The following is a 27,817-nucleotide window of genomic DNA, read 5'->3' as shown; positions in this document are numbered from 1 at the left end:
CTAGTGGTATTTGTGTATATTCTAGGAGGTTTTCTATATACAGACTCATGTTAACTGTGAACAGAGATAGTTTTATTTCTTCCTTTCCAATTTGGATATCATTTATTTAATTATTATTATTATTATTATTATTATTTTTGCCAAAATGCTCTAGCTAGGATTTCCAGTACAGTGTTGACTAGCAGTGGGGAAAGCAGGCATCCTTGTTCTTTTCTTCGGAGATGTTTCAGTCTTTTACCATTGACTATGATGTTATCTCTAAGTGTTTCATAAATGCTTTTTATCATGTTAAGGGAATTCCTCTCTATTTGTAGTTTTCTGGGTATTTTTATCTTGAAATGGTGTTGAATTTTGTAAAATACTTTTTCTGTAACTATTGAGATGATCATGTGTTTTCCCCCCTGTAGTCTATTAATGTGATGTATTACATCAAATGATTTTCTTTCTTTTTTTTTTTTTTTTAATTTATTTATTTTGGGCACCTAGGTGGCTCAGTCACTTAAGCATCTGACTTCAGCTCAGGTCATGATCTCACGGGTTTGTGAGTTCAAGTCCCATGTCAGGCTCTGCTAACAACTCAGAGCCTAGAGCCTGCTTCAGATTCCATGTCTCCCTCTCTGTCCCTCCCCTACTCTCGCTCTGTCTCTCTCTCTCAAAAGTAAATAAATTTTTTTTTTAAAAATGTATTTATTTTGAGAAAGAATGGGGGAGGAGCAGAGAGAGAAAGAGAGAATCCCAAGCAGGCTCACGTTATCAGCCTAGGGCCAGACACAGGGCTCAAACTCACCAACTAGGAGATCATGACCTGAGCCAAAGTCAGACACTCAACTGACTGAGCCACCCAGATGCCCCTCAAATGGTTTTCTTACATTGAACCACCCTTGCATTCCTGGGATAAATTTTACTTGGTCATGGTATATAATCCTTCTAATGTGCTTTTCAGTTTGGCTTCTTAATATTTTTTTGAAGAGTTTTGCATCTATATTCATAAGGGATATTGGTCTGGAGTTTCCTCAGATTGTCCATGCCTGACTTTGGTATCAGGGTAATGTTGATATGGGTTTTTATTTGTAAAACTCTTGGAATATAGGGGCTACATATATGCCATATATTTCTCTCTAGATACACCACTCCGCAAAGTTGAGCCCATCATGGTATCATTCTATAGAAGTAAATTGGAGAAGCTAAATCAGTGTCAATTTACTATAATTTTCTAATATCAATTTCTCTTCAAATCTTTGAGAGTAAAGTTTGGGCTTAGGCTCTTACTGCAAAATGATTTAGAAATATATGAACTTGATTATTTTTTCTTTTTTGGGAGAATTACTTTAAAACCTGTAATGCTTTACTGATGGGATCGTTTCCATTTTATTTTATTATTTTTTAATGTTTATTTTTAAGAGAGAGAGTGTGCATGTGCAAGCCGGCTGGGGGGGGGGGGGGAGACAATGAATCAATCCAAAGCAGGCTCCAGGCTCTGAGCTGTCAGCACAGAGACCAATATGGGGCTCCAACTCACAAATTGTGAGATCATGACCTGAGCCAGAATTGGACGCTAAACCAACTGAGCTACTCAGGCACCCCGGAATCATTTACATTTTAAAAGCACCTGCCATATTTTGCAGAAATGATTTTTTTTTTTAAGTTTGTTTATTTTGAGAGACAGAGCATGAGTGGGGGAGGGGCAGAGAGAGGGGGAGAATCCCAAGCAGGCTCCATGCTGTCAGCATGCAGAGTCCCATATGGGGCTCAGACTCACCAAACAATGAGATCATGACCTGAGCAAAATCAAGAGTCAGGGAGTTAACCAACTGAGCCACCCAGTCGACCCACAAAAATGATTTCTTTTGGAAAGAAGTCCTGTGTACCTGTGAGCACCTATACGGAAGTTAAAATTTCAAGATGATCTGTTGAATGTTCTTAATTTGTCCTTCCCTTCCTCCAGTGGTTGTTGCTCATGGTTTGGGTTCTCCATACTCAATACTGGGTTCCAATACTCAAATAATCTTTTAGGATTAGTACTTAATCCCAGAAAACAAAAATATTCAAGGCATTCCTATGGATTATGATGAGGAAAGGGGAAATTTTATCAAGAAGAGATGAGCTATTAGTGAGTATTACTGTCAACTCTGTGCTCAGATTCATATGGAAAAGTATATAAAATATCAAAGATAAAAAATACAGAAATTGTTAAATCAGGAGGCATTTAGTTTATATGAGCTAGCTGAAGTGTACAATCCTGTGTCCCGTATCAGTAAAGGTTTGTTTTCCTAAAAAGGAAATAGATTAGATGATCCTATTAAATAATGTAGCAGTTAAGATTCTAGATGCTAGAGTAAGACTAGCCCTATTCAGAACCTGGCACTACTTCTCTGATAATGTAACTTCAAACTATTTAATCTCTCTAAACCTTGGTGCTTTGCCTATAAAACAGGGATCATGACCATACCTACCTTGTTCATTTGTAAGTGTTAAGAAAAATAGTAAATTTTTAATAAAAGCTTTATTGTCTTTTCTTGTAGCTAAAAGCTATTGACAAAATAAGGCATCTGTTTATTAATGTGATTGAATGAAATGTTTGCTTTTAAAAATACATTGACCTAGTTGGGAAAAACTGCATAAGGTAAGTTGTGTGAACATTCATGTTTTTATATTTATTTGGTAATATAAAGAAGAATGTGTGCTTCTGTTATGCATTCATTTCTAAAAGACTGTAATTTAATTTCATATTACAAAAGTTATTTTCAGAAAGGGGAATATATGATGAATACTCATAATAATCTATAAAATTCCACTAAATATTTAGCTTTTTTTCAAATACTATTTTTCTCACCACATTTCATTTGCAGTAATAAGGAAACACTTCTTCAAGAGCCATTGTTGTCTTACTGATGCCCTCACGCTGATGTATCATTTATAAATAGAGATACTGAATCTTTAACGCTTTTTTCCTCCCTCAAAGAGGGTCTATACCAAATAGAAAATGAAACAGGTTTACTGATGATTTTCTTATGTACTTATTCTCTGCACTGTTTCAGAAAGGATCTAACACTTATATTATTTAGTCTGATTTTAATACCAATTAATTCAGTGAAAAAAGCCCTAATGAATTGGTTTTTTTTTTAAACAATTCTACTTCTTCATGCATTTTTGTAGGAGGTCATACCATTAAAACACTGACTGATTTTTGTGTAGATTTTAAGGGGAACTGAATTCTGACTACTTCAAAATTGTTTGGTCCAGTCCAGTAACACTTAGTGGATACTAAATAGAGAACAGATACTGTTCTGGGTGTGGTCCTCAGAAACAGATCAGGGACCTCCAAGTACGTATTTCAATTAAGTAATGTCACTTTTATTCACAAAATGATAGGTCTACTGCATGGTATGGTACTAAAGTTTTCCCCATAACAATACTTTGTATTAGCCTCTAAACTTCCCCTCTTTGGCAGGCTTCCCATTTATAAATAAGTATTGTTTTTTGTAGTTATTAAACTTTGTTAGAATACAAGTTCCAAGAGGAAAGGTCCATCTTATTTATTACTATATCCCCAGATCTAAATAATAGCTGGTGCTTAGCAAACATTTAATACATTTTTATAGAATGAAGGACTTTCTGAAATTATCACTGATGGCCACTAGTCAATGCATACCTCCTGAGATATGGGGCATAGTCTGAAGCTGCCTCTATCAGAAAATATCTTTGAAGATTTACCTTTAACATTCATGTGACTTTAATCCATTACAAATTTCTTTTAATATGTTATTCTCAAGAAAAATTGATACATCAGGGATAAACATCATAATTTTGAGAATAGAGCTATATGTGTGAGTGTGCAGCATATGGGCTTTGGAATTAGAACTCTGTTCAAATTCTGCCTTGATTTTTAGCAATTATCTTAAGTTAGCATCTGAAAAATGGGTTTAAGAATACTTACCGTGAAGGTTTTGTTGTTTTTTGGGAGAGTGAAGTGAAAATGGACTTGAAATATTTGGCATACATAATAATATGTACTTAAATATTGGCTCCCTTTGTCTTTCTTTTGTTGTTGTTTTTAAAGTAAACTCTATGCCCAACATGGGGCTGGAACTCAGGACCCTGGTCTACCAACCAAACCAGCCAGGTGCCCCAGTCCTTTCTACTAGAAAACTTGTAGATTCCTTTCTGAGAACTTCAGTTTATATCTGATTCTTTCCATTAAGTTTACCTGGTCAGTAACTATCAACTAAGAACTAAAAGTTCTCCACCTTTGAGCCAGGATTATGGCTATTGAACTATTCAAAAATTTTTCTACTGAGCCTACTGAACACCTCACAAATGAAAATTTTCTAGGCAAAATTTTTCTTTTCTTTCCTTTCCTTTTCTTTGTTTGTTTGCCTGTTTGTTTGTTTTTAAGTAGGCTTCACACCCAGCACAGAGCCCAAACTTACAACCCTGAGATTACTAGACCTGAAATGAGATCAAGAGTCAGATGCTTAACCAACTAAGCCACCCAGATGCCACTCTAACCAAAATTTTTAACCAGTACGAACAATCTCCACAGAGAAAATTCAAATTGAATTATTTTTTATTACTACTTATTTAACTCAAGTTTACTGTTTTAGACAAGTAAGAATGTATAGAATCTGTGCTTTATTGCACTGGATAGAAACTTGAAATGCAGTTATGTTGATATAGTGCAGTATGTGGGAAATGAAAGATGATGTTCTCTGGAATACATGAAGATTCTCAGTGATTGTTGCAAGGAATCACAAAAGAGATCTTTGGTCCAAAGAAGATATCTCTGAAAGAGAGTAGGACATGAGTTAAATTCAGCTGAAAACTGAGATATCTATTAATCTTTTCTGGATTAAAAATGGACAATGATTTCCAGGATTTCAGATATAACTATTCTTTTTAGGGAATAAACTACAAAGCGAATGAGTGGGAGGACTTGCCACAGAAGCAACAAAGACCAAGAAGGTAATGAATTCTCCTACTTTCCTCCCATTTGCCATTTATATTATGCTATCCTTTACCTATAAAGAAAAGGAAAAATTAAATGATTTCAAAACCTTATGATCATACCAAAAATACTATTTTTCTGATATGAGTGCGGATGGGCCATGCAGTTTAAATCTACAGATAAGAAATATAAGGTTAAAAAATTCTTAGAAAAGTCAAAAAACAAATTTCTAGGCTTTATAGGGAAAGGACAAATGTTAAACTATTCAATCCTACTGTTGTTGAAAAGGTCACAAAAGGTAAAGTATAAAAATGCATGGGATAATATAAAATTGTATTACAATGGCTCATTAGAAATATACTTCATCTGTAAACTACAACATAAGTATAGTTTACTGTGCTGTGTCATATATTTGAAAGTTGCTAAGAGAATAAACACTAAAAGTTCTCATCACAAGAGAAAAAATTTTTTCTTGAGGTGATGGATGTTAACTAAACTTATTATGATAATCATTACGTAATAGATGTCTATCAAGTTATTATGCTGTACACCTTAAACTTCTACAGTGCTATATGTCAATTATATTTCAATAAAAATGAAAAGAAAACAGGATGGCAAATTAAAATTTGTGTTGACAGTGGAAGGAAAAAGGAAATAAACTTAGCAAAGTAAATCTGTTGGGACTGGGGAAAAGGTAACTAAAATCAGATAGAAAGTACTTTTGTATGTCCAGACTTCTGTTCTCATCCATTAACACAGATGATGACAAAATTATATCATAAAATAAATACAAATACATTTCAGTTAATTGGCTTCAAGTCTTACAATTACAAAAAAGTGAAAATGGTATTTCAATATTAAGTGGCATTTCGTTTGTGTAGTCTGGGAAAAATTAAGTCATTTTAATGCATCAGTTAACTCAAGTTCTTGATATTTAGTACGAGTGATTCTCAAACTTTTAGCAGAATCACCTACAGGGCTTGTTAAGTCATAATTGCTATGCCTTATCTCCAGCATTCCTGATTCAGTAGGTCTGGTCTAAGGCTCAAGGATAGACATGCATTTTTAACAAGAACTAGGTGACATTGAAGCTGCTGTTCTGGGAACTGCACATTAAGAACCAACTGCCTTGTTAAAAAAAATTATCTGGTCCAAATCAGAAGACCTGGATTTTAATGTCAGTACTGGTATTAACCAGTTGTGTGGGATAGTGCTGGTCATTTTACCTCTCTGCACCTTTTCTTGATAGGATGATTATATCTGCCCTTTCTACGTCACAGGTTTTTTTAGAAAAATGAAAATATGATGACATATGTTGTAAGTAATTTGAAAGAGCTAATTTCAGTATGAAATAGCCAAGATCATAGATTTGAGACTCTTTAGTAACCAAGAGGAAGATGATTTTAAGAACAAGAACCAAAAAAAAGTTACTGATTTATCTACCATTGTATTATACTTAAAATGTGCCTACTTTCCAAATCAGTAGCTAGTTTTTATTTAGTTCATTTCTTTTTTCTTTTTTTTTTTTTTTTTTTTTTGGGACAGAGAGAGACAGAGCATGCACGGGGGAGGGGCAGAGAGAGAGGGAGACACAGAATCGGAAACAGGCTCCAGGCTCCGAGCCATCAGCCCAGAGCCTGACGCGGGGCTCGAACTCACGGACCGCGAGATTGTGACCTGGCTGAAGTCGGACGCTTAACCGACTGCGCCACCCAGGCGCCCCTGTTTCTAGTTAACTTATATATAGAGCTAGAAGCTTTTTCTTTGACCATTACCACTTTTCTGCCCAATTAATTGGTCCTGTTCAGTAGGATCTTTTATCTAAAGCCTTTTATTAGTTCACATTGATTTAAGATATCAACCTTGAAGTTGACCTCTGCTGGCATTTCTTTTTGTGTGTGTGTGGTAAAGTCAGGGAATTTAGAATTTAATGTATTGGAGTGTTATTTTCTGGATTTCATTTAGTTTTATTAAAATCTGCCAAACTCTGTTTTTTTAAATGAAAACATTCAGTTCCGTATACAATGGTGATGATTCTAGAAAAAACCTGAAATTTAATTAGGATTTTACTAAAGGGTGATTAATTTCAGCAAACACATTATAAAGTTTGTCTTAAAAAAAGAGTTGTTGTGCATACATTTCATAGCTATATACTTTGCAATTACATTTCCTTACTTTGGGCAGCAGAGCAATTCGCTGAAGTTGCAGTAACAGATCATCTCACATCCCTTCCCATCCCAGAAATGATCCTGGACATTTACATCCATCTTTGTCAGGTCAGCTACTCCCTCTGGAAGGTTGTGACAGTTGCGATCTTTGAGTATCTTTCTGTAGCAAGAAAGGCGATTTGCAGGCATGGCTTGGACTCCTAGCAGCAAAGTTAGGCCAACAGTGACAGCAAGAACTATCAATTTCATTTTGGCTCTTTGCCCTGAGATAGAAAAAAAAAGCAAAATGTGTCAGTATTTGTTTCTTTTAAAGATGGAATTCATCTGAACATGAAGTTCTGTAGCATTCTCATAAACACTTGGATAGAAAGATTGGTAGTTGATCTTTTCTACTCTTTTCTTTGTGTTTCTCAGTGTAATTTTATGACTACTGACAATAAAAATCCCATAGAATAATTGTTTAAAATCAAATGCCTGGGTTCCACAAAGAAACATTAAATAAGAAATGCTGGGGACTGGGAGAGGTGATAGTAAGAGCCAGAATCCGCAATTTTAAGTATTCAAAGTAATTTTTTGTTTTTGGTACATTCAGCAGAGAAAAACTGCTCTTTAAGGTGGTTAAACTCAAGTGAATTTCTAGGACAAATATCATCATCGAGTTTACTGGTTCTTGATTTGCATATTCTAACAACAACATTGTCCAAGAAGTTGGGTTCCAGCCTGCAGGAATAAAAAACCTATCTATTCTGACATTGACAAATGATAGTCTACACATATATTTATTGCTCAATTAAGTTTTTTAAATCCAGCAGAATTATTTGGGGGCTCATTTTTGTTGCAAATTTTTAGTAATATTGTGAAGTTTTATCCCACATAGATTGCTTCATCTTCACCTTGGTTGAAAACAGAGGCTTGAATTCCCCCTAATAAACATTTAGCCTGTTCTTGAACACCTACCATGCTGGGAGCTCATGATTGACTAAGTCAACATAAACTCCACTGATGCAGTTCTAACATTTCCCTTACTGTAAAGTATTTTTCTGTAGCTCCTACCAAACCAGTCCCAGATTGAGTTCTTGGGGTCATACCAAACAAGTGTAATTCCTCTTCCAGGAGATAATTCTTTAAATACGGTATTTGCATACAACTGTGGAATAGTCCTCATCTATTTAATCAGGCTTCTCTGGCTTTCATGTTAGACATGAAAAGGTGAGGCTATTGTAGTAAAGGAAACTAGCAAAATAGTGGAGGAATCCACAGCCATTCAGATTTAATCTTGATGCCAAAGTATCTTTCCTACCATGAAGTATTAAAAATTGGGGAAGAGGGGAACCTGGATGGCTCAGTCATTTAAGCGTTGGACTCTTAATTTTGACTCAGGTCATGATCTCGTGGCTCAGGGAATTGAGCCCTGTGTTGGGTTCTGTGCTGACAGCACAGACTCTCTCTCAAAATAAATAAATTGAGTCTCTCTCAAAATAAGTACACAAACATTAAAAAAAGAGAGGAAGATATATATGTACATCGTACTTTGAAGGAAAACAATGTTGTTGAAAGGAAATTTTGTATGAAGTTTTCAATGATTAGATACATCTCAAAGGTGAATTAATTTAGGTAAGATTATGGATTTTACAGAAGGACAATTTTAGAGTAGTTTTTGTTTTATAATAAAATTGAAAGGAAGGTACAGATTTCCCATATACTCTCTGCCCTCACACATGCATAGTCTCCCAGATATCAACTTCACTCACCAGAATGGTACTTTTTTTTTTCATTTGTTTTTAAATGTTTATTTATTTTTGAGAGACAGACAAAGCATGAGTTGGGGAAGGGCAGAGAAAGTGAGGAAGACAGAATCTGAAGCAGGCTCCAGGCTCTGAGCTGTCAGCACAGAGCCCCATGCAGGGCTCAAACTCATGAACTGTGAGATCATGACCCGAGCCAAAGTCGTACACTTAACCAACTAAGCCATCCAGGTGCCCCCAGAATGTTACTTTTTTTCTTAAGCCAATGATGAACCTACCTGGCACATCACAATCTCCCCAAATCCATACTTTAACTTAAGGTTCATGCTTGGTGTTGTACATTCTATGGTTTGGACAAATGTATAATGACATTTCTCTATCATTATAATATCATACAGAGTATTTTCACAGCCCTAAAAGTCTTCTGTGATATACGTATACATCTCTCCCTCCTTAACCCATGGCAGCTATTGGTGTTTTTTATTGTCTTTATAGTTTTACCTTTTCCAGAATGTCATATAATTGCAATCATACCATATGTAGCCTTTACAGATTGGCTTCTTTCACTTAGTAAAATGCATTTAAGTTTCCTCTATGTCTTTTCATTTCATGACAGCTCATTTCTTTTAGTACTAAATGATATTCTATTGTCTGGATGTACCACAGTTTATCCATTTACCTACTCAAGGACATTGGTTATTTCCAATTTTGGGTAATTATGAATAAAACTGCTGTAAGTATCTATGGGCCAGTTCAACTCCTGTGGATAAATACCAAAGTGCACAATTGCAGGTTATATGATAAGAATATGTTTAGTTTTACAAGAAACTGCTAAACTGTATTCCAAAGTGACTGTACCATTTTGCATAGCCACCAGCAACATTTGAGAATTCCTGTTGTTCCATACCCTCACGAGTATTTGGTGTTGTCAGTGTTCTGGATTTTGAACATTCTAATAGGTGTGTAGGGGTATCTTATTGTTGTTATCTTATTGTTGTTTTAATTTGTATTTCCTTGATGACATATGATGTGGAGCATCTTTTCATACATACATTTACCATCTGTATATCTTCTTTGGTGAGGTGTCTGTTAAGGTCCTTGACCTTTTTTTTTTTTTTTTTTTTTTTTTTTTTTTGAGAGAGAGAGCACACAAGCAAGGAAGAGGGGCAGAAGGAGAGAGAGAGAGGGAGGGAGAGAATCTTAGGGAGGCTCCACACTCAGCACAGAGCCCAATGTGGGGCTTGTTCCCATGACCCTAGGATCATGACCTGAGCCAGGATCATGACCTGAGCTGAAATCAAAAGTATGACACTCAACCAACTGAGCCACCCAGGCACCCCATTTGGCCTATTATTTAATCATTGGTTGTTTTCCTATTGTTGAGTTTTAATAAATTTTTGTACATGCTAGATAGCAGTCCTTTATCAGATGTGTCTTTTACAAATATTCTCTCCTAGCCTGTGGCTTGTTGTCTAATTCTCTTGACGTTTTCTTTCACAGAGAAATTTTAACTGATATATAGTTTAATTTATTAATTATTTCTTTTGTGGATCATATCTTTGATGTTGTCTCTAAAAAGACATCACCAGGGGCGCCTGGGTGGTGCAGTCGGTTAAGCGTCCGACTTCGGCCAGGTCACGATTTCGCGGTCGGTGAGTTTGAGCCCCGCGTCAGGCTCTGGGCTGATGGCTCAGAGCCTGGAGCCTGTTTCCGATTCTGTGTCTCCCTCTCTCTCTGCCCCTCCTCCGTTCATGCTCTGTCTCTCTCTGTCCCAAAAATAAATAAACGTTGAAAAAAAAATTAAAAAAAAAAAGACATGATAAAAATTCTTTCTCCATATAGCAGCCAGGATGATCTCAGACTTGACTCACAACTAACGAGTATCTTCCATGCTAAACATCAGCAGTACTAACAGAGATCTGGGGCCTTCATCTAAAAAAAAAAAAAGAAAAAAAAAAAAGACATCACCATATCCAGGGTCATCTAGGTTTTTTTTTCCTGTGTTAATCTTCTTGGAGGTTTATAGATGTGAATTTTCCTTTTAGGTCTATAATCCATTTTGAGTTAAGTTTTGCAAAGGATGTAGAGTCTGTAGATTCATTTTGTTGCATGTGGATGTGCAGTTGTTCCAGCACCATTTGGGAAGACACTCTCTTTGCCCATTGTATTGCCTTTGTTCCTTTGTCAAGGATCTGTTGACTATACTTTTGGGATTCCTTTTCTGAGCTCTACTCTGTTCCGTTAATCAATTTGTCTATTTTTTTTATCAGTATCACACTGTTCTGATTACTGCAGTTTTATAGTAAATCTTAAAATCAAGTAGCATCAGTTCTCCAGCTTTGTTCTTCTCCTTCAATATTGTGTTGACTATTCTGGGTCTTTTGCCTCTCCATATAAACTTTAGGATCATTTTGTCAGTATCCACAAAATGACTTTTGGGGATTTTGATTGGGATTGCATTGAATCTGTAGATCAAGGTGGGAAGAATTAACATCTTGACTATATTGCATCTTTCTATCCCTGAATATGGAATATCTCTCCATTTAATGCTTTGATTTTATTCAACAGAGTTTTACAGTTTTTCTCATGTAGATCTTGTATATGTTTTGTTAGATTTATACCTAAGTAGTTTATCTTGGGGGCACTAATATAAATGGTATTGTGTTTTTAGTTTAAAATTCTACTTCTTCATTGTTAGTATGTTGGAAAGCAATTAATGCTTGAATATTAACTTTATATCCTACAACTTTGCTTTAATTACTTACAAGTGCTGGAAGTTTTTTGTTGTTGTTGTTGATTCTTTTGGATTTTCTGCATAGATAATCATGCCATCTGCAAAGATAGTATTATGTCTTCTTTCCTACTTTATATACCTTTTATTTCCTTTACTTGCCTTATTACATTAGCAAGGACTTTCAGTATGATAGAATGGTGAGGGCATGTTCTTGCTTTGTTCCTGATCTTAGGAAAGATTTGAGTTTCTCACCATTAAGGATGTTAGCTGTAGGTTTTTTGTAGATAGTCTTTCTCAAATTGAGAAAGTTCCCCTCTATTTCTCGTTTACTGAGAGATTTTATTATGAATGGGTATTAGGTTTCCTGAAATGATTTTTCTGCATCTACTGATATGATAATGTGATTTTTCTTTTTTAGCCAACTGATATGATGGATTATATTAATTGATTTTCAAATGTTGAGCCAGCCTTGCATACATCAATCACACTTGATTGTACCATATCATTCTTTTTATTCTTGTTTGGATTCAATTTGCTAATATTTTGCTGAGAATTTTTGCATCCATGTTCATGAGAAATATTGGTCTTATAGCTTTCTTCTCCTGTAATGTCTTTTTCTGGTCTTGGCATTATAGAATGAGTTAGAAAATATTCCCTCTGCTTCTGTCCTTTGAAAGAGATTGTAGAGAATTGGTATAATTTCTTCCTCAAATGTTTCATAAAATTTACCAGGGAAATCATTTGAGTCTGGTGCTTTCTGTGTGCAGAGATTATTAATTATTAATTAATTAATAATTAAATAATTATTGATATTAATTATTATTAATTTCTCTCATAGATATATGTCTATTCAGATTGTCTGTATCTGTGTGAACTGTGCCCTGTAAGAAGTTGGTTCACTCATCTAGCTTAACAGATTTATGGGCATAGAGTTGTTCATAGTATTGCTTTATTATCCTTTCAATTTCCATGGGATCTGTAGTGATGTTCCTTCTTTCATTTCTGATGTTAGTAGTTTGTGTACTCTTTCTTTTCTTAGTTTGCTTGGCTAGAGGCTTGTTGATTTTTTAAATCTTTTTGAAGAACCAACTTTTGGTTTCATTGATTTTCTCTATTGATTTCCTGTTTTTAATTTCATTGATTTCTGCTCTAATTGTTTGTTATTAAAGTATTGATTTTTATTTTTTTTATTGTGAAAAACTTCAAGTATATACAAAGTGGAGATAACAATTTAATGAACCTCTATATACTTATCTGCTAACTTCAATTATTGTCACCCCATTGCCTCTCTTATTTCCACCTATACCTCCACTTTTTTTCTCCCTCAGTTTTGGGTACTTTGAAGCAAATTCTAGGCATCTCATCTTATCTACAAATATTTCAGTATATTTCACTAAAGGTAAGGACTTTTTGAAAACATAACACAATATTCTTTATCACCAAAAATATTTAATAATTTCTTCATATCATCCAATTGTGTGATATCAAATATCATAAGTCATTGTTTAAATTTTTCCACTTCTCCTAATTTCCTCCTTTTATTTTTTTATTGAAGTACAGTCAATATATTATATTAGCTTCAAGTTTATAACATAGTGTTTCAGCAGTTATGTACATTATGAAATGCTCACCATGATAAATGTAGTTACCATCTATCATTATACAAAGTTATTACCATATTGTTGACTATATTCCCTATACTGTAATTTTTATCCCTGTGACTTATTTATTTTATAACTGAGAATGGGTTCACAGAGGTAGAACAAATAACCCTAAAATTTATATGGAACCAGAAAAGACCCTGAGTAGCCAAAGCAATCTTGAAAAAGAAAACCAAAGCAGGAGGCATCACAATCCCAGACTTCAAACTATACTACAAAGCTGTAACCATCAAGACAGTATGGTACTGGCACAAGAACAGACACTCTGATCAATGGAACAGAATAGAGAACCTAGAAATGGACCCACAAACGTATAGCCAACTAATCTTTGACAAAGCAGGAAAGAATATCCAATGGAATAAAGACAGTCTCTTCAGCAAGTGGTGCTGGGAAAACTGGACAGTGACATACAGAAGAATGAACCTGGACCACTTTCTTACACCATACACAAAAATAAACTCAAAATGGATGAAAAACTTCAATGTAAGACATGAAGCCATCAAAATCCTTGAGGAGAAAGCAGGCGAAAACCTCTTTGATCTTGGCCGCAGCGACTTCTTACTCAACATGTCTCGGGAGGCAAGGGAAACAAAAGCAAAAATGAACTACTGGGACCTCATCAAAATAAAAAGCTTCTGCACAGCAAAGGAAACAGCAAAACTAAAAGGCAACCAACAGAATGAGAGAAGATATTTGCAAATGACATATCAGATAAAGGGTTAGTATCCAAAACTATAAAGAACTTATCAAACTCAATACCCAAAAAACATAATCCAGTGAAGAAATGGGCAAAAGACATGAATAGACACTTCTCCAAAGAAGACACCCAGATGGCCATCTGACACATGAGAAAATGCTCAACATCACTCATCATCAGGGAAATACAAATCAAAGCCACAATGAGATACCACCTTACACCTGTCAGAATGGCTAACATTAACAACTCAGGCAACAACAGATGTTGGCGAGGATGCAGAGAAAGAGGATCTCTTTTGCATTGTTGGTGGGAATGCAAGCTGGTGCAGCCACTCTGGAAAACAGTATGGAAGTTCCTCAAAAAACTAAAAATAGAACTACCCTACGATCCAGCAATTGCACTACTAGGCCTTTATCCACAGGATACAGGTGTGCTGTTTTGAAAGGACACCTGCACCCCCATGTTTATAGCAGCACTATCAACAATAGCCAAAGTATGGAAAGAGCCCAAATGTCCATCGATGGATGAATAAAGAAGATGTGAGGTGTATATATATATATATATATATATATATATATATATATATATATATTTATTTATTATATATATGTATATATGTTTATACACACACACAATGGAGTATTACTTGGCAATCAAAAAGGATGAAATCTTGCCATTTGCAACTACGTGGATGGAACTGGAGGGTACTATGCTAAGTGAAATTAGTCAGAGAAAGACAAAAATTATATTAATTCACTCATATGAGGACTTTGAGAGACAAAACAGATGAACACAAGGAAGGAAACAAAAATAATATAAAAACAGGGAGGGAGACAAAACAGAAGAGACTCATAAATATGGAGAACAAACTAAGGGTTACTGGAGGGGTTGTGGGAAGGGGGGATGGGCTAAATGGGTAAGGGGCACTAAGGAATCTACTCCTGAAATCATTGTTGCTCTATATGCTAACTAATTTGGATGTAAATTTAAAAAAATAAAAAATAAAATTAAAAAAAATGTGGAAAGTTAAAAAAATAAATTAAAAAAAAAATAACTGAGAATGGGTACCTCTTAATCTCTTCCACCTATTTTGCCTATTCTCCAACCCCTCTCCTTGGACAACCACTAGTTCTCTATATTTATGAATCATGTTTCTCTTTTTTGTTTTTATTTTTGTTTTTGTTTGTTAGATTCCACATATAAGTGAAGTCATGGCATTTTATGTTTCTCTGACTTATTTCACTTGTTTTCTCTTTCTTTTAGTTCAAAATATTCTAAAATTTCTCTTGCAATTTCTTTTTAACACCAATATGTTATTTAGAATTATGTTAATCTCCACCTATTTTGGGATTTTCCAGTTCTCTTTCTGTTACTGATTTTTAGTTTAATTCCATTATGATCTGAGAGAAGACACTGTACAATTTGTGTTCTTTTCCATTTATTAAATTGTGTTTTATGGCCCAGATCTCTGGGCTGTTTTATGATCTCTGTCTTGGTGAATGTCCCATGTGATTGTGAGAAGAATGTCTATTTTGCTATTATTGGGTGAAGTAGTCTATAGATGTCAATTATATTCAGTCCATTGGTGGTGGTGTTGAGTTCTGTTGTGTCCTTACTGATTTTCTGCCTGCTGGATCTATCCATTTCTGTGGGATATTTAAATATATGACAAATAGTAGATTCATCTCTTTATCCTCACAATCCTATCAGTTTTTACCTAGTGAAGTTTGATGCTCTTTTGTTAAGCACATACCCATTAAGAATTGCTATGTCTTACCAGAGCATTCACCCCTTTATTATTATGTAATATCCTACTTTATTCCTGATAACCGTCTTTTGGTATCTACTCTGTCTCAAATAAATATAGTTACTCCTGCTTTCTTCAGTTAGTGTTAGTATGGTGTATTTTTCTCCATCCATTTACTTTTTATCTATATATGTCTTTATTTATTTTTTTAAGATTTTGAGTAATCTCTACACTCAACATGGGACTTGAACTCACTACCTGAAGACCAAGAGTCACATGTTTCTCCAACTGAGCCAGCCAGGCACCCTTTTATGTGTCTTTATACTTGAAGTAGGTATCTTATAGAAAACATACAGTTGGGTCATGTTTTGTTTTTTTTTTCTTCTTTATAACATCATTCTCAATTCTTTACTAAAACTTATAATAACTACCACAACAAGATACCACAGTTTGGATATAATATCCAAATGGCTTTGGATAAGCCACAGTTTCTGGCTTAAACAACAGAAATTTATTTCTCACTGTTCTGGAAGCTGGAAGTCAAAGATCCCAGCAGATTTGTCCTCTCTCATTGGCTACCAGCTGGCCTCTTTCTCAACGTGTCTTCACATTGCTTTTCTCCTGTGCATACATGGAGAGAGAAAGAAGTGTCTGGTGTTTCTTCCTTTTCTTCAGTCCTATCAGATTAAGACCCTGCCCTTAAGACCTCATTTAATCTTAATTACCTCCTAAAAGACCTTATCTCTAAATACAGTTACATTGGAGGTTAGAACGTCAACATACGAATTTGGAGGGGGACACAATTTAGTCTATAGCATAGTCTATACCTATGGTATAGGTATTAGTCTATAGCATAGACTATAGCATAGACTATAGCATAGCATAGACTATAGCATAGCATAGACTATAGCATAGTCTATAGCATAGACTAATACCTATACCAATAGGAAAGGTACTTAAGAAGAACAAACCTTAATGTGGATGATCCATAAAATCTACCAGTCAATAATAGTCAACCAGCATGACGAATGATGAGAATTTTGTTGGGTAACCTATTTTTAAATTTGTGATACCATCAATCCTACTTTAGAGCAAGAGCTTCTACATGATTTTTAATTTATTTGTTAAACCAACCAACTAATCAAAAGCAAAGATGAAACAAAACCAACCTCCCTCTTAAATATTACTGAATTTTTCAGTATGACTTGAATTTTATCACTAAAACAAATGAAAACAATTGTAATCTGATCATGCTTTTATTCAAACATCATTGCTGCCTTCAGAGATCCTTTTATGATTTGACCCAGAAGAGGATTGTATTTAAAGATGTTAGAATGGCACAGGTATAAACATAAATAATTAAAATGGGAAAAAAGATATAGATATGAGCAATCATTTTATTTTTCTTAACCAAAATTCAGCTCAGAGAAGTGGAAGATAACAATTTGAATTTAGAATAATTGAATCTAAACATTTCATGAACTTGAGGAAATGTTCATAAAATGGGGAATATTAAAATAAAATTATCCTGAATGTATAGTTTTCAAGTATAAACAACAAAGCACAAAAAATGGTAAATATGTATATACATATACAATGGGATATTATTCAGCCATAAAAAAGAATGAAATCTTGCCATCTTCAACAACATGAACAGAGCTAGAGAGAATAATGCCAAGTGAAATAAGTCAGTCAGAGAAAGACAAACCCCATATGATCTCACTCATATTTAGAATTTAAGAAAAAAAACAAATGAGCGAAGGAAAAAAAGAGAGAGAGAAACCAAGAAAAAGACTCCCAACTACAGTAAACAAACTGATAGTTATAAGAAGGGAGGTAGGTGGAGAGATGGGTCAAATAGAAAATGTGGATTAAAGAGTACACTTATCTCAATGGAAAAAAATAATTTAAAAATGCTTTTAAATTATAAAGCATTATATACAAAATTTAACATTGGGTCATGTTTTTTAATCCAGTCTGATGATCTGTCTTTTAATTGGTACATTTAGACCATTGACATCCAAAGTGATTATTGATATATTTGGGCATATATCTACCATATTTGTTTTTGTTTTCTATTTGTTGCCCTTGTTAAATGTTACTATTTTCTCTTTGACTTTTTTTCTGCCTCCTTTTGTGGTTAATTAAAACCACAAAATGATTCCATTTTCTCTCCTGTCTTAGCTTATCATTTATACCTTTTTTATTTTACTTTTTTTTGAGTGGTTGCCCTGAAGATTGAAATATACATTTGCAACTAATCTATGTCCCCTTTTAAAAAAGACTATACCACTTCATGAGCAGTGTGAGTACTCTATAATAACAAATTATCTTAGTTCCTTTCTTCATTCCTTGTATCATAACTGTCATTTGTTTCACTTACATATAAGCATAATAAGTATATATGATATATACATAAACATGCATAATTGAATACATTATTGCTATTATTTTGAATACACTGTTACCTGTTTGATCAATTAAGAACAAGAAGAATAAGTTTTTCTTTTATGTTTACTTATTCTTTATTTCATGCTCTTCCTTTCTTTATGTAGATCTGAGTTTCTGACCTATATTATTTTCTTTCTCTCAAAAGAACTTATTTTAGCATCCATCATGCTAGTTGCAAATGGTAAGATTTCATTCTTTTTGATTGCTGAGTAATACTCCATTGTATATATATACCACATCTTCTTTATCCATTCATCCATCGATGGACATTTGGGCTCTTTCCATACCTTGGCTATTGTTGATAGTGCTGCTATAAACATGGGGGTGCATGTGTCCCTTCGAAACAGCACACCTGTATCCCATGGATAAATGCCTAGTAGTGCGATTGCTGGATCATAGGGTAGTTGTTTTTTAGTTTGTTTGTTTTTGTTTTTGTTTTTGTTTTCTGAGGAACTTCCATACTGTTTTCCAGAGTGGCTGCACCAGCTTGCATTCCCATAGCTGGTAATCTTTGATTGGATGTCAGACAGTTTAAATTTTGCCTTGTTGGGTACTGGATATTTTTGTATTCTTACAAATATTCTTGTGCTTTGTTATGGGATATAACTAAGTTCCTTGGAAACAGTTTAATTCTTTCAGGGCTTGCTTTTATGATTTCTTAGGTGGTTCTGACTCAGTCAAAGGTTAATTATTCCTCACTATTGAAGCCATTTCTTCCTGAGTATCCTATCCAATGGTCAATGAGTTACAAGTTTTTTTCAATCTGTCTGCAAGTATGCCTGGCTTTTTGTGAGTGTCATAAACTCTGTTGTCTAATTCTTTCCGATTTTTCCCCCTGACCATGGATAGTTTCCTCATTTGCACACACATATCAGTGTTCTGAACTCTTCAGTGGGGCCCTCTGCAGACATCCAGCATTCTCTATGTATCTTTCTTCTCTCCAGTACTCTTTCTGTAAATTGTGACTGCTTTGGTCTCTCGGACTCTCTGATCCATTTCTCAATTCAGGTAGTCTGTTGGATTCTGTGTTCCCTCTCCTTTTATTTTTTCAGCCTGGAAATTCCTTTAAGGGAATAGACTGGGGGAAATTATACCTTATTTGTTTCCCATCTATTATAGGAAGATGTCCTTCCCTGCTTTAAATCCAGTATTTTGACAGAGGTTGTTTCATATGTTTTTTCTGGGGGTTGTTGTTGTTGTTGTTGTTGTTGTATCAGATAAGTGAGTAAATCTGGTTCTTGTTACTCTATCTTGGGTAGAAGCAAAGCTTTCCATATTACTCTTAAATACTATTTGCAGCTATTTCAGGAGGCATATGAAAGACACATACCCAAATCTTACAGATTCTAAAAATGAGCTATATGGTATTTTGATAATTTTAATCCTTAAGCCAAATTCTCAGAACGTTGTTTCTCCCTTCTACAACCTTTCCCAATTTGAATTAATGGTTGCTCTGACTCTCATCTGTTGGATAGGGTAAGTAGCTATTGGGTCCCAAATTACAACAAATAAGACCCATTATGGTTTGCACAAGGAGCCATTCAGGTTGCTCTTCCTACTTCTGGAATGATGCTTGTATATTTTGTTCTAGATTATTTAGGATGCTGAAAAGTAGCCTGGAATCATTCTTTTATCTTCAGGCTCAAATCTTCATATACTGCTTCAGGTGACTTAGAAATCCTCTACCCAAGGGGCGCCTGGGTGGCCCAGTTGGTTTAATGTCTGACTTTGGCTCAGGTCATGATCTTACGATTTGTGAGTTCAAGCCCCACGTCTGGCTCCATGCTGACAGTGCAGGGCCTATTTGTGGTTCTCTCTCTCTCTCTCTCTCTCTCCCTTTCTCTCTTCCCCTCCTTCACTTTTCTCTCTCTCTCTCTCAAAATAAATAAATTTTTAAAAAGTTAGAATGGATCGGGGCACCTGGGTGGCTCAGTTGGTTGGGCGTCCGACTTCAGCTCAGGTCATGATCTCACAGCTCGTGAGTTCGAGCCCCGCGTCGGGCTGTGTGCCAACAACTCAGAGCCTGGAGCCTGCTTCAGATTCTATGTTTCCCTCTCTCTCTGCCCCTCCCCTGCCCATGCTCTGTCTCTCTCTGTCTCAAAAATAAATAAAAACATCAAAAAATATATAAAAAAATAAAGGATCATTAACAATTATTTTGGGGGCAACTGGGTGGCTCAGTCAGTTAAGGATCCAGCCCCAACTCAGGTCATGATCTCACATTTAGTAAGTTCAAGCTCTACATCAGGCTCTCTGCTGTCAGCACAGAGCCTACTTTGGATCCTCTGTCTCCTTCTGTCTCTGCCTGTCCCCTGCACATGTAAGTGTGCATGTGCTCTCTCTCAAAAATAAAAATAAACAAACAAAAGAATTCCTCTGCCCACACCAAAGTCCAAGCTGCAAGGGGATCCAGGAGAAGAGAAGCCAATATTGGGAAAGCGAGGGAGTCAAAGAATAGCACTCATGTAGGACTCACTGATACAGTAATTAAGTAATTATGTAAGAGAGAGGAAAACAGGAGCAAGCTGGTTTAATTTGGTTCAATGTAACAGACATTTTTTTAGTGCTTCCTTTATGCCAGGCACTGTCCTAAGTACCAGCAGTACAGAAGAATTCAGAAAATATTAACTAAACCTATCCTCTTCCAATGACTCCAATTCCTTCAGTTAAAGCTAAAGTTATTGCAATGGACTCCATATGCAATCTGGCTCTGGTATCTTTCTGAAATTATCTACTCTTCCCCCTTGGTGTTCCTGTTCTAGCTAATCCTCAAATTGCTAGACACCTTATTGCCTTAGGGCCTTTGCACTGGTTAATTCCTCTGCTTTAAAAGCTCTTTCAGGGTCATCTGGGTGTCTCAGATGGTTAAGCATCGACTCTTGGTTTCAGCTCAGGTTGTGATCTCATGATTTGTGAGACTGAGCCCCACATCTGACTCTGCACTGACAGCATGGAGCCTACTAGGATTCTCTCTCTCTCTCTCTCTCTCTCTCCTGTTCCCTGCTTGCATGTTATCTTTCTCAAAATAAATAAATTAATTTAAAAAAAAAGAAAAGCTCTTCTAACAAATTAATGGCATGTCTAACTACTCACTGTCTTCAAGTTTTTGTTCACTCTGCTCCTCAATAAAATGTATTCTGTTTAAAACTGTATCTCCCCTCACATATTCTCAATCTGCCTTAATTGCTCTACTTTTTTGTGGCATTTGTGAGCTTCTAAATTGTTAAAAATATTATGTCTACCAGAACTTGAATGTAAGCTCCAGGAAGGCAGGGTTTTGTCTGACTTTAAAATGCACTTCTCGGGGCGCCTGGGTGGCTCAGTCGGTTAAGCGGCCGACTTCGGCTCAGGTCACGATCTCGCGGTCCATGAGTTCGAGCCCCGCGTCGGGCTCTGTGCTGACAGCTCAGAGCCTGGAGCCCGTTTCAGATTCTGTGTCTCCCTCTTTCTGACCCTCCCCCATTCATGCTCTGTCTCTCTCTGTCTCAAAAATAAATAAACATTAAAAAAATAAATAAAATGCACTTCTCTATTTCTGTTTTATTTTTCTTTTTTATCAAAACTATCATTTATTCCAATCAGCTCATACCTGACTTAAAATATATATTTATATGTGTGTGTACTTTTATTAGAAGATTCAACAATAACAACAAAGATCACTTCCCTTTTTTCTAGCCTTTCCTACCAGATTACTCTCTATCAAAAAATTAAATGTAGGGAGAGAGGTGGAGGGAGAGTTATAAATTCTTTGTAACTTTTTTGCCAATTGTGTTTGAAGAATTTTTCTATTTTATTAGTCAATAGCATTTTTCATATAGTTTTGGTCTCCCTAGGGTTTGTTTTGTTTTGTTTACTATGCAATCATGTTCTTATTTTCAGTGATCTAGCTTAATTTTGTCTAATCCTTGTGGCTTCTGGAAAAAGTTGTGCATTTATTAAACTTGAGCTCTGATTACCCTTTATATATTTCATGCATATAGGTGTAGTTTGTTCCTGAGTTCATTTCATGACTGTTAACTGCTTAAGCTTTCTTTCCATTAGATAGTTATAATTATAGCCAGAAACCTGATTGCAAATATTTTTTTAAATACTTAGTAAAAAAGTAATAATACTCAGTGTAAAATATGGAAAATAAAGAGAAGAAAAGGTAGAATAAAATTCAACTAGTGTCCATGTTGAGATAAGTGTTGTTAGCATTTTGGTGTCTTTCTTTTTGGTATGCATAAATGAAGGTATTAAGAAGGAGAAATTAAGATGACCAGGGACAGAACACTGGGAAACTAACATTTGTGGACTGGGTAGAAGAAAAGTCAGAGAAAGATCTTATAAACCAGTGAAGAAGTTTGAGAAAGAAGTACAGGGTCATAAGATAATGAGAAAAGGTGAAAAGGATAAGTGAGTAAAAAGCTTAGGGCAAACTCATCACAAAGATTGGTATTAACTGAGATATATTCCTCAGAGTATCTCCACTACACCCTGCTGCATAAAAGCAGATGAATTCAAAATCCATATACCACCATTCCCATTCCTTGAACTCTTTTACACGCCTGTGTCTCTGATCAGATACATGATATTGCCACCCAGCTGATATTTAATACTGTTAAAATATAAAGTTGTCAGGTAAAATACAGGATAATCAGTTGAATTTGAATTTCAGATAAGTAATAAATAATTTCTAATATAAATATGTCCTAAATATCACATAGTTTCCTTCTCTTGAGTTAATTTTGATAATTTATAGTTTGTTAGAAAATAGCCCATCTGACCCATTTAAAAATATTGCAATAAATATAGAGAGTATTTCCTTATAATTAAATAGAAATCCCTCTTCCTCCATTAGGATTTTTATCCATGCTGCCTCTCTGCAAGGAATGCTCTTTACTTGCCTGGCTTATTCTTGACTTTCAGGTCTCCATTGAAATATCATTTCTTTAAAGGCTTTCTCTGACCATCCAATCTAAAGTAGTTTCAACTTGATTCGGTCACAGTGCCCTCTTCGTTTTCCTAATAATATTTGTCACAATTTAAATTATGTACTTATGAGCTTACTCATTTTATGTCTATCATTTCCATAAGACAGAAACTCCATGAAGGCAGTCTGTTTTGTTCACCATCACATACCCAGTGACTAATACAATAATGTGTGGTCCATATATGTAGTAATACATGAATTAGTCTCTGAAAACACTTTTTTTTTTATCCTAAGGAAGATCCTGCAGTGGTTCCATGGTATCTAAAAGGTGGTGAACTTCTTGGGATTAATCCTAATGCTTTCCTTCCACTTTCCCTCCACATCTACCATTCACCACTGCTCAGTGAATAAAAAGTCAGACCAGTTATCTCTTCAATCCTATATGTGTCTTTGCCTTGTTGTTCCCTCTCACCTCTTCCCTTTCTTTTAATTTCTGACCAAACCATCTATTAAGTACAAACCTTAAACTCATCTCTTAAGAAGACTTTCCTGATCCAGCCCATATCACTCTAGTAGCTCCCTTGTTCTATGTGCCTATAGCAGTCATGTGTAATCCATTCTTTTAAGAACTGTGAATTTTACTAAATAATGCCCATTAATGATAGAGAATGAGGCTTCAGTTGGAAATGGGAAATTCACTGAAAGGCATTTGGCCATTGAGTAAATTGGTCACTCTGTGTATTTACCTAGAACCAGGAAGGAAGAGATGGAAACATCATAAAGGGCCTTATAGAACATGATGAAGAGCTTGGATTTTATTGACTATATTAGGAAACCATTGGAAGATTTTTTTTTAAAGTTTTATTTATTTTGAGAGAGAGAGAGAGAGCGCGCACATGAGCAGAGGATAGGCAGAGAGAGAGGGAGAGAGAGAGAATCCCAAGCAGGCTCCATGCTGTCAGCATGGATGCAGGGCCCAATCCCATGAACTGTGAGATCATGACCTGAGCCAAATTCAAGAGTCAGACACTTAACTGACTGAGCCACCCAGGTGCCCCACCTCTGGAAGACTTTGATAGAATAGTCACATGATCTGATAATGTCTTAGATAATCCTTGATTGCTCTGTGAAGATGTGTTGTGGTGAGATAAAATTGGAAGAAGAAAAAGGCTATTGGTGAAAGTTGATGGAAGATAGGGGGCAAGAGGGAAAAAAATCAAGGATATCTGTTAGGTTTTTGACCTGAGTGGTATTAACATTTGTTGAACTGAGGCAGAATTGGGTGGGGTCAATTTGGGGGAAATTTAAGAGCAAATTTTCAGACAAGTTAAGTTTGAGATGCCTACTAGACATCCAAGTGAAGAGGTTGAGTAGGCAGTTGAGTATGTGTCTGAAGGTTAGGGCTAGGAATAAAAATTTGAGAGTGATCAGAATGTTTATTGATCATATTTATAGCTATGGGACTGGCAGGGTAGTGAGTATAGATTAGGAAGAGAAGAGGCAAAAGACTGAAACCTGGAGCAAGCCAACATTCAGAGGACTGGAAGAGGAGATGCCAGCATCATGAAGGCGAGGGCTATAACTACTACATCTTTTGCATCTCTCAGAGCGCCTGCTTTAATACTGGGCTCACAGTAAATGTTCCAAAAACATTCACCGAAAGAATGAACAAATAAATTGCTGGAAAAGTAAGTGGGTATGTTGCCATACCATGAACTTCTTCTGACTATGTCCATGCCAGAGCACAAAATAGTGTTTCTGTCACAGTCTCTCAGTCACATACTATGATGGAAAGTTCCACACCTGGCAAGCACTTACTGGTAGTTGTTTTTTTTTTTTTTTTAAGCACTTTATAAATTACATGTTTGAACTGAAAGTTTCTCTTCTTCTTTTACTTGAGTGCAGATAAATAGCTTTAACTTTTATTTAGCAAGTGGAAAAATGTTTGACCCAGTATGTTCCTGTGATACATTGATTATTTTTTTCATTAGAAGACACCAACCTTAATCCTTGGCAATCCATCAAAACCATATATTTTCATGTGCCAACAAGAGTGAAATGACTTTGGCAAATTTGAAGCAAACTGCTCTATTTTTTTTTTTCTATTTCAGTTGAAGTACATGCACTTAAAATTCCTCTTGGAGTACATCCACATTACAAAAGAAAATAAAGCTAAAAACTGAATATTTAAAGGAATAAGCAAGATATCCTCAGATAGCTATCTGTTGATTTTTTTGGATTCAAATTTATGTAACTAATATTGTTGCTAAAACTATATGGTACTATTCATATCCCAATAGTGGCATAATTTTTAAATGATCAAGGCAGAGGATATAGAATCATGGGCAAGATATTCCTAATTAAGCAACAAATCATTGCGAGAATCATATAGATAGGGAATTGCAAATTCTGATTGTGTGGGGGTATTTGGCACCAGAAGGCTTTTGAATGGTTAAGTTAAATGAAGACTTAAAAAGAAAACTTATCCCATGTAATGGCCAAAACTAACAGGGCTATGCAGTTTAAGTGTTCAGAGATTTATGGTGCAATACTCATACTGATGTCAATTCTGGGAACTGGTATTAAGAGCAGTGGAATGAAACACAGTTGATGAATTAGACAGAAAGGGCAGTCCATTTTCAGATTTCTTTCAAAACACAGCAAGAGAGAAGCAAAGGCTGTAAAAGCAAACGACAATTCCAGCCCAGAATTTGACATTTAGAGTAACAAAGATTATAGTTGGAAGAGATTAAAATTGCCATCTAGCCTGTGATGTTTCCCATTCATCTTTCTTTGATGATGGAAAAAACACTGTTATTTAAAAAAAAAAAATCTTTCTTTCTCATTAACTGTGTCAGAAGAGGATTGTGATAGAATGAGCTCTGGAATGGAACTTCTTAAAGTGTGTATTAAAGAAGAGGTGATATTAGTAAGTGGATAAGCCCTTCAAACATCATTAAAACAGACATGATCAGCTTAAGCACCCAAGAGACCTTCATCAGTGGAAAAATGAAGTTCACATCCTCCCTGAAAATGATCTTCCTTCAGGCCTCTGGGAGAATGCTATAAGATGATATTAATACTCAGTCTTGCACCATTCTACTTATTTTCCTGGCCACCGTAGATCACCATCGCTGGAGAAAAGGACCCACGTTTGGGAGAGCTTTTTACAGCTTGCATAAACTAAGTTAAGGAATTTTAAAGAGGAATTTTTATAAGGCCAAGAAGGAAAAAGTGTTCCCTTTATCTTAGTAGTACAGACACTGTAGTGTGTTCCATGGTGGGAACACCAAGGATGAATTCAGTGAATTCGCTCTTTGTATCACACATTTATACCAGTGCCTTTTTAGGAATCAAGATTTTTTTTTAAAAGCAAAAACATTTACTTTCTTAGACATTGCAGTTAACTTCACGTAGAAATAGCTGCTGCATTAAAAGGCTAAACTTATATACTCCATCATTCTCGCATAGTTCTGAAGAGGCAGAATAACAAGGTCTTGTTACATGGGATCAGATTCAGAGTGGACACGGGCATTAATCAGGAATACCAGTGAGGGAGCTATCTCTTTTTAAACCTACGATGAAGCGACTCTTCCAGTTAAGGAATAAGCATTTTCTAGTTCTTTTTAATCTGATTATTTTCCTTTATCCCAGGAGGTATCACCTTTGTCAAAATACATCCATCTCCCTAGAGAAAGTCTTTCTCTCTGCATTTCTCTTTTGACTCAACACATAAATACATTTCTGCTTTAATCTATAGCAGTAATTTGGAGAGAATATGTGCTACAAAGTGATTTTTAAGGAAAAAAAATACATACCCTTTCTTCTTCGTTCCTTTTGGTCTTCTTGGCAGAAGAATGTTCTTAAATGCTCCAATTCACCGGGTGAGTTTGGGCAAAAGGAGGAAAAAGGAGGTGCTAGAAGGAGGTCCTTTACAAATAAACCTTTGTCTGCCTTGTCTCTTGCCTAGGATTGACAGACTCACTGCTCCAGCCAGGACTGGGGGAGGAGGGGAGTGGAAGTGAGACAGGGCTGCAAGAACTGCCTCCTTTGGATTCTTCCAAACCAGGCAAGGATGAACTGAACAGCTTCTTTACAGAGGGAAATAACTAGTCTGAACAAGAACCCCAGGGAGGCAGACTCTTGGAGTAATAAAATATAAAACCTGAAGAATTTAAAAAGAACACAGAGAGAATAATTTTAAATTTAAGAGAAGTATGTGTGTGTGTGTGTGTGTGTGTGTGTGTGTGAGAGAGAGAGAGAGAGAGAGAGAGAGAGAGAGAGAGAGAGAGAGAGACTGAAAGAGATGGGAATAGTGGAGAGAGTGGGGAGAGAGAGAGGAGAAGGAAGGGGAAAAATGGCTAATGTGATTTAGGCAAATAGCTGAGCACCTCTTCATCTTTCATAATTTCTTCATGTTTTTTCTAGATACCATCTAGATATCTTATAACATTTTGGTTGAAGATGTATTCCAACTCTCCAAGTCCTCGCCAAGGAGTCATTACCAGTCAATGGAAAGTAAAAAAGAAAATGACTAAAAAAGAAACCTGTGCCTCAAATAAAGGCACAAAGGGAATTTCAGTCTGTTTTTTGAGCAAACTGCACTGGAATTGTAGCATCTGTTAACTCTCCTTTAATTGTTGGTTAATTTTTAAAACTCAATTTGGACTAGTGTTGCAGGAGTCGGAAAAATTATAATAGGGATAATCTAGAATGGAGGGAAGGGCATTCTGGGTTGTACAAAGGAAGGCATGACG

General features: G+C 35.6%; 1 protein-coding gene across 1 annotated transcript; it reads right to left on the bottom strand.

The window, feature by feature from the left end:
* Positions 1–4,549: 4,549 nt before the first annotated feature.
* Positions 4,550–27,034, bottom strand: SCRG1 (stimulator of chondrogenesis 1). The gene is made up of 3 exons (XM_011281579.4): positions 26,879–27,034; positions 7,121–7,376; positions 4,550–4,783 (listed from the first exon to the last, which is right to left on the bottom strand). Exons 2-3 carry the CDS (start codon positions 7,360–7,362, stop codon positions 4,729–4,731), a joined length of 297 nt encoding a protein of 98 aa, XP_011279881.1. The 5' UTR covers positions 7,363–7,376; positions 26,879–27,034; the 3' UTR covers positions 4,550–4,728.
* Positions 27,035–27,817: the final 783 nt, after the last annotated feature.

The sequence above is a fragment of the Felis catus genome, chromosome B1 (genome assembly GCF_018350175.1).
Source record: "Felis catus isolate Fca126 chromosome B1, F.catus_Fca126_mat1.0, whole genome shotgun sequence".
Lineage (NCBI taxonomy): Eukaryota > Metazoa > Chordata > Mammalia > Carnivora > Felidae > Felis > Felis catus.
The sequence above is the reverse complement of the archived record's forward strand: the minus strand, read 5'-3'. Positions and strand labels throughout refer to the sequence as shown.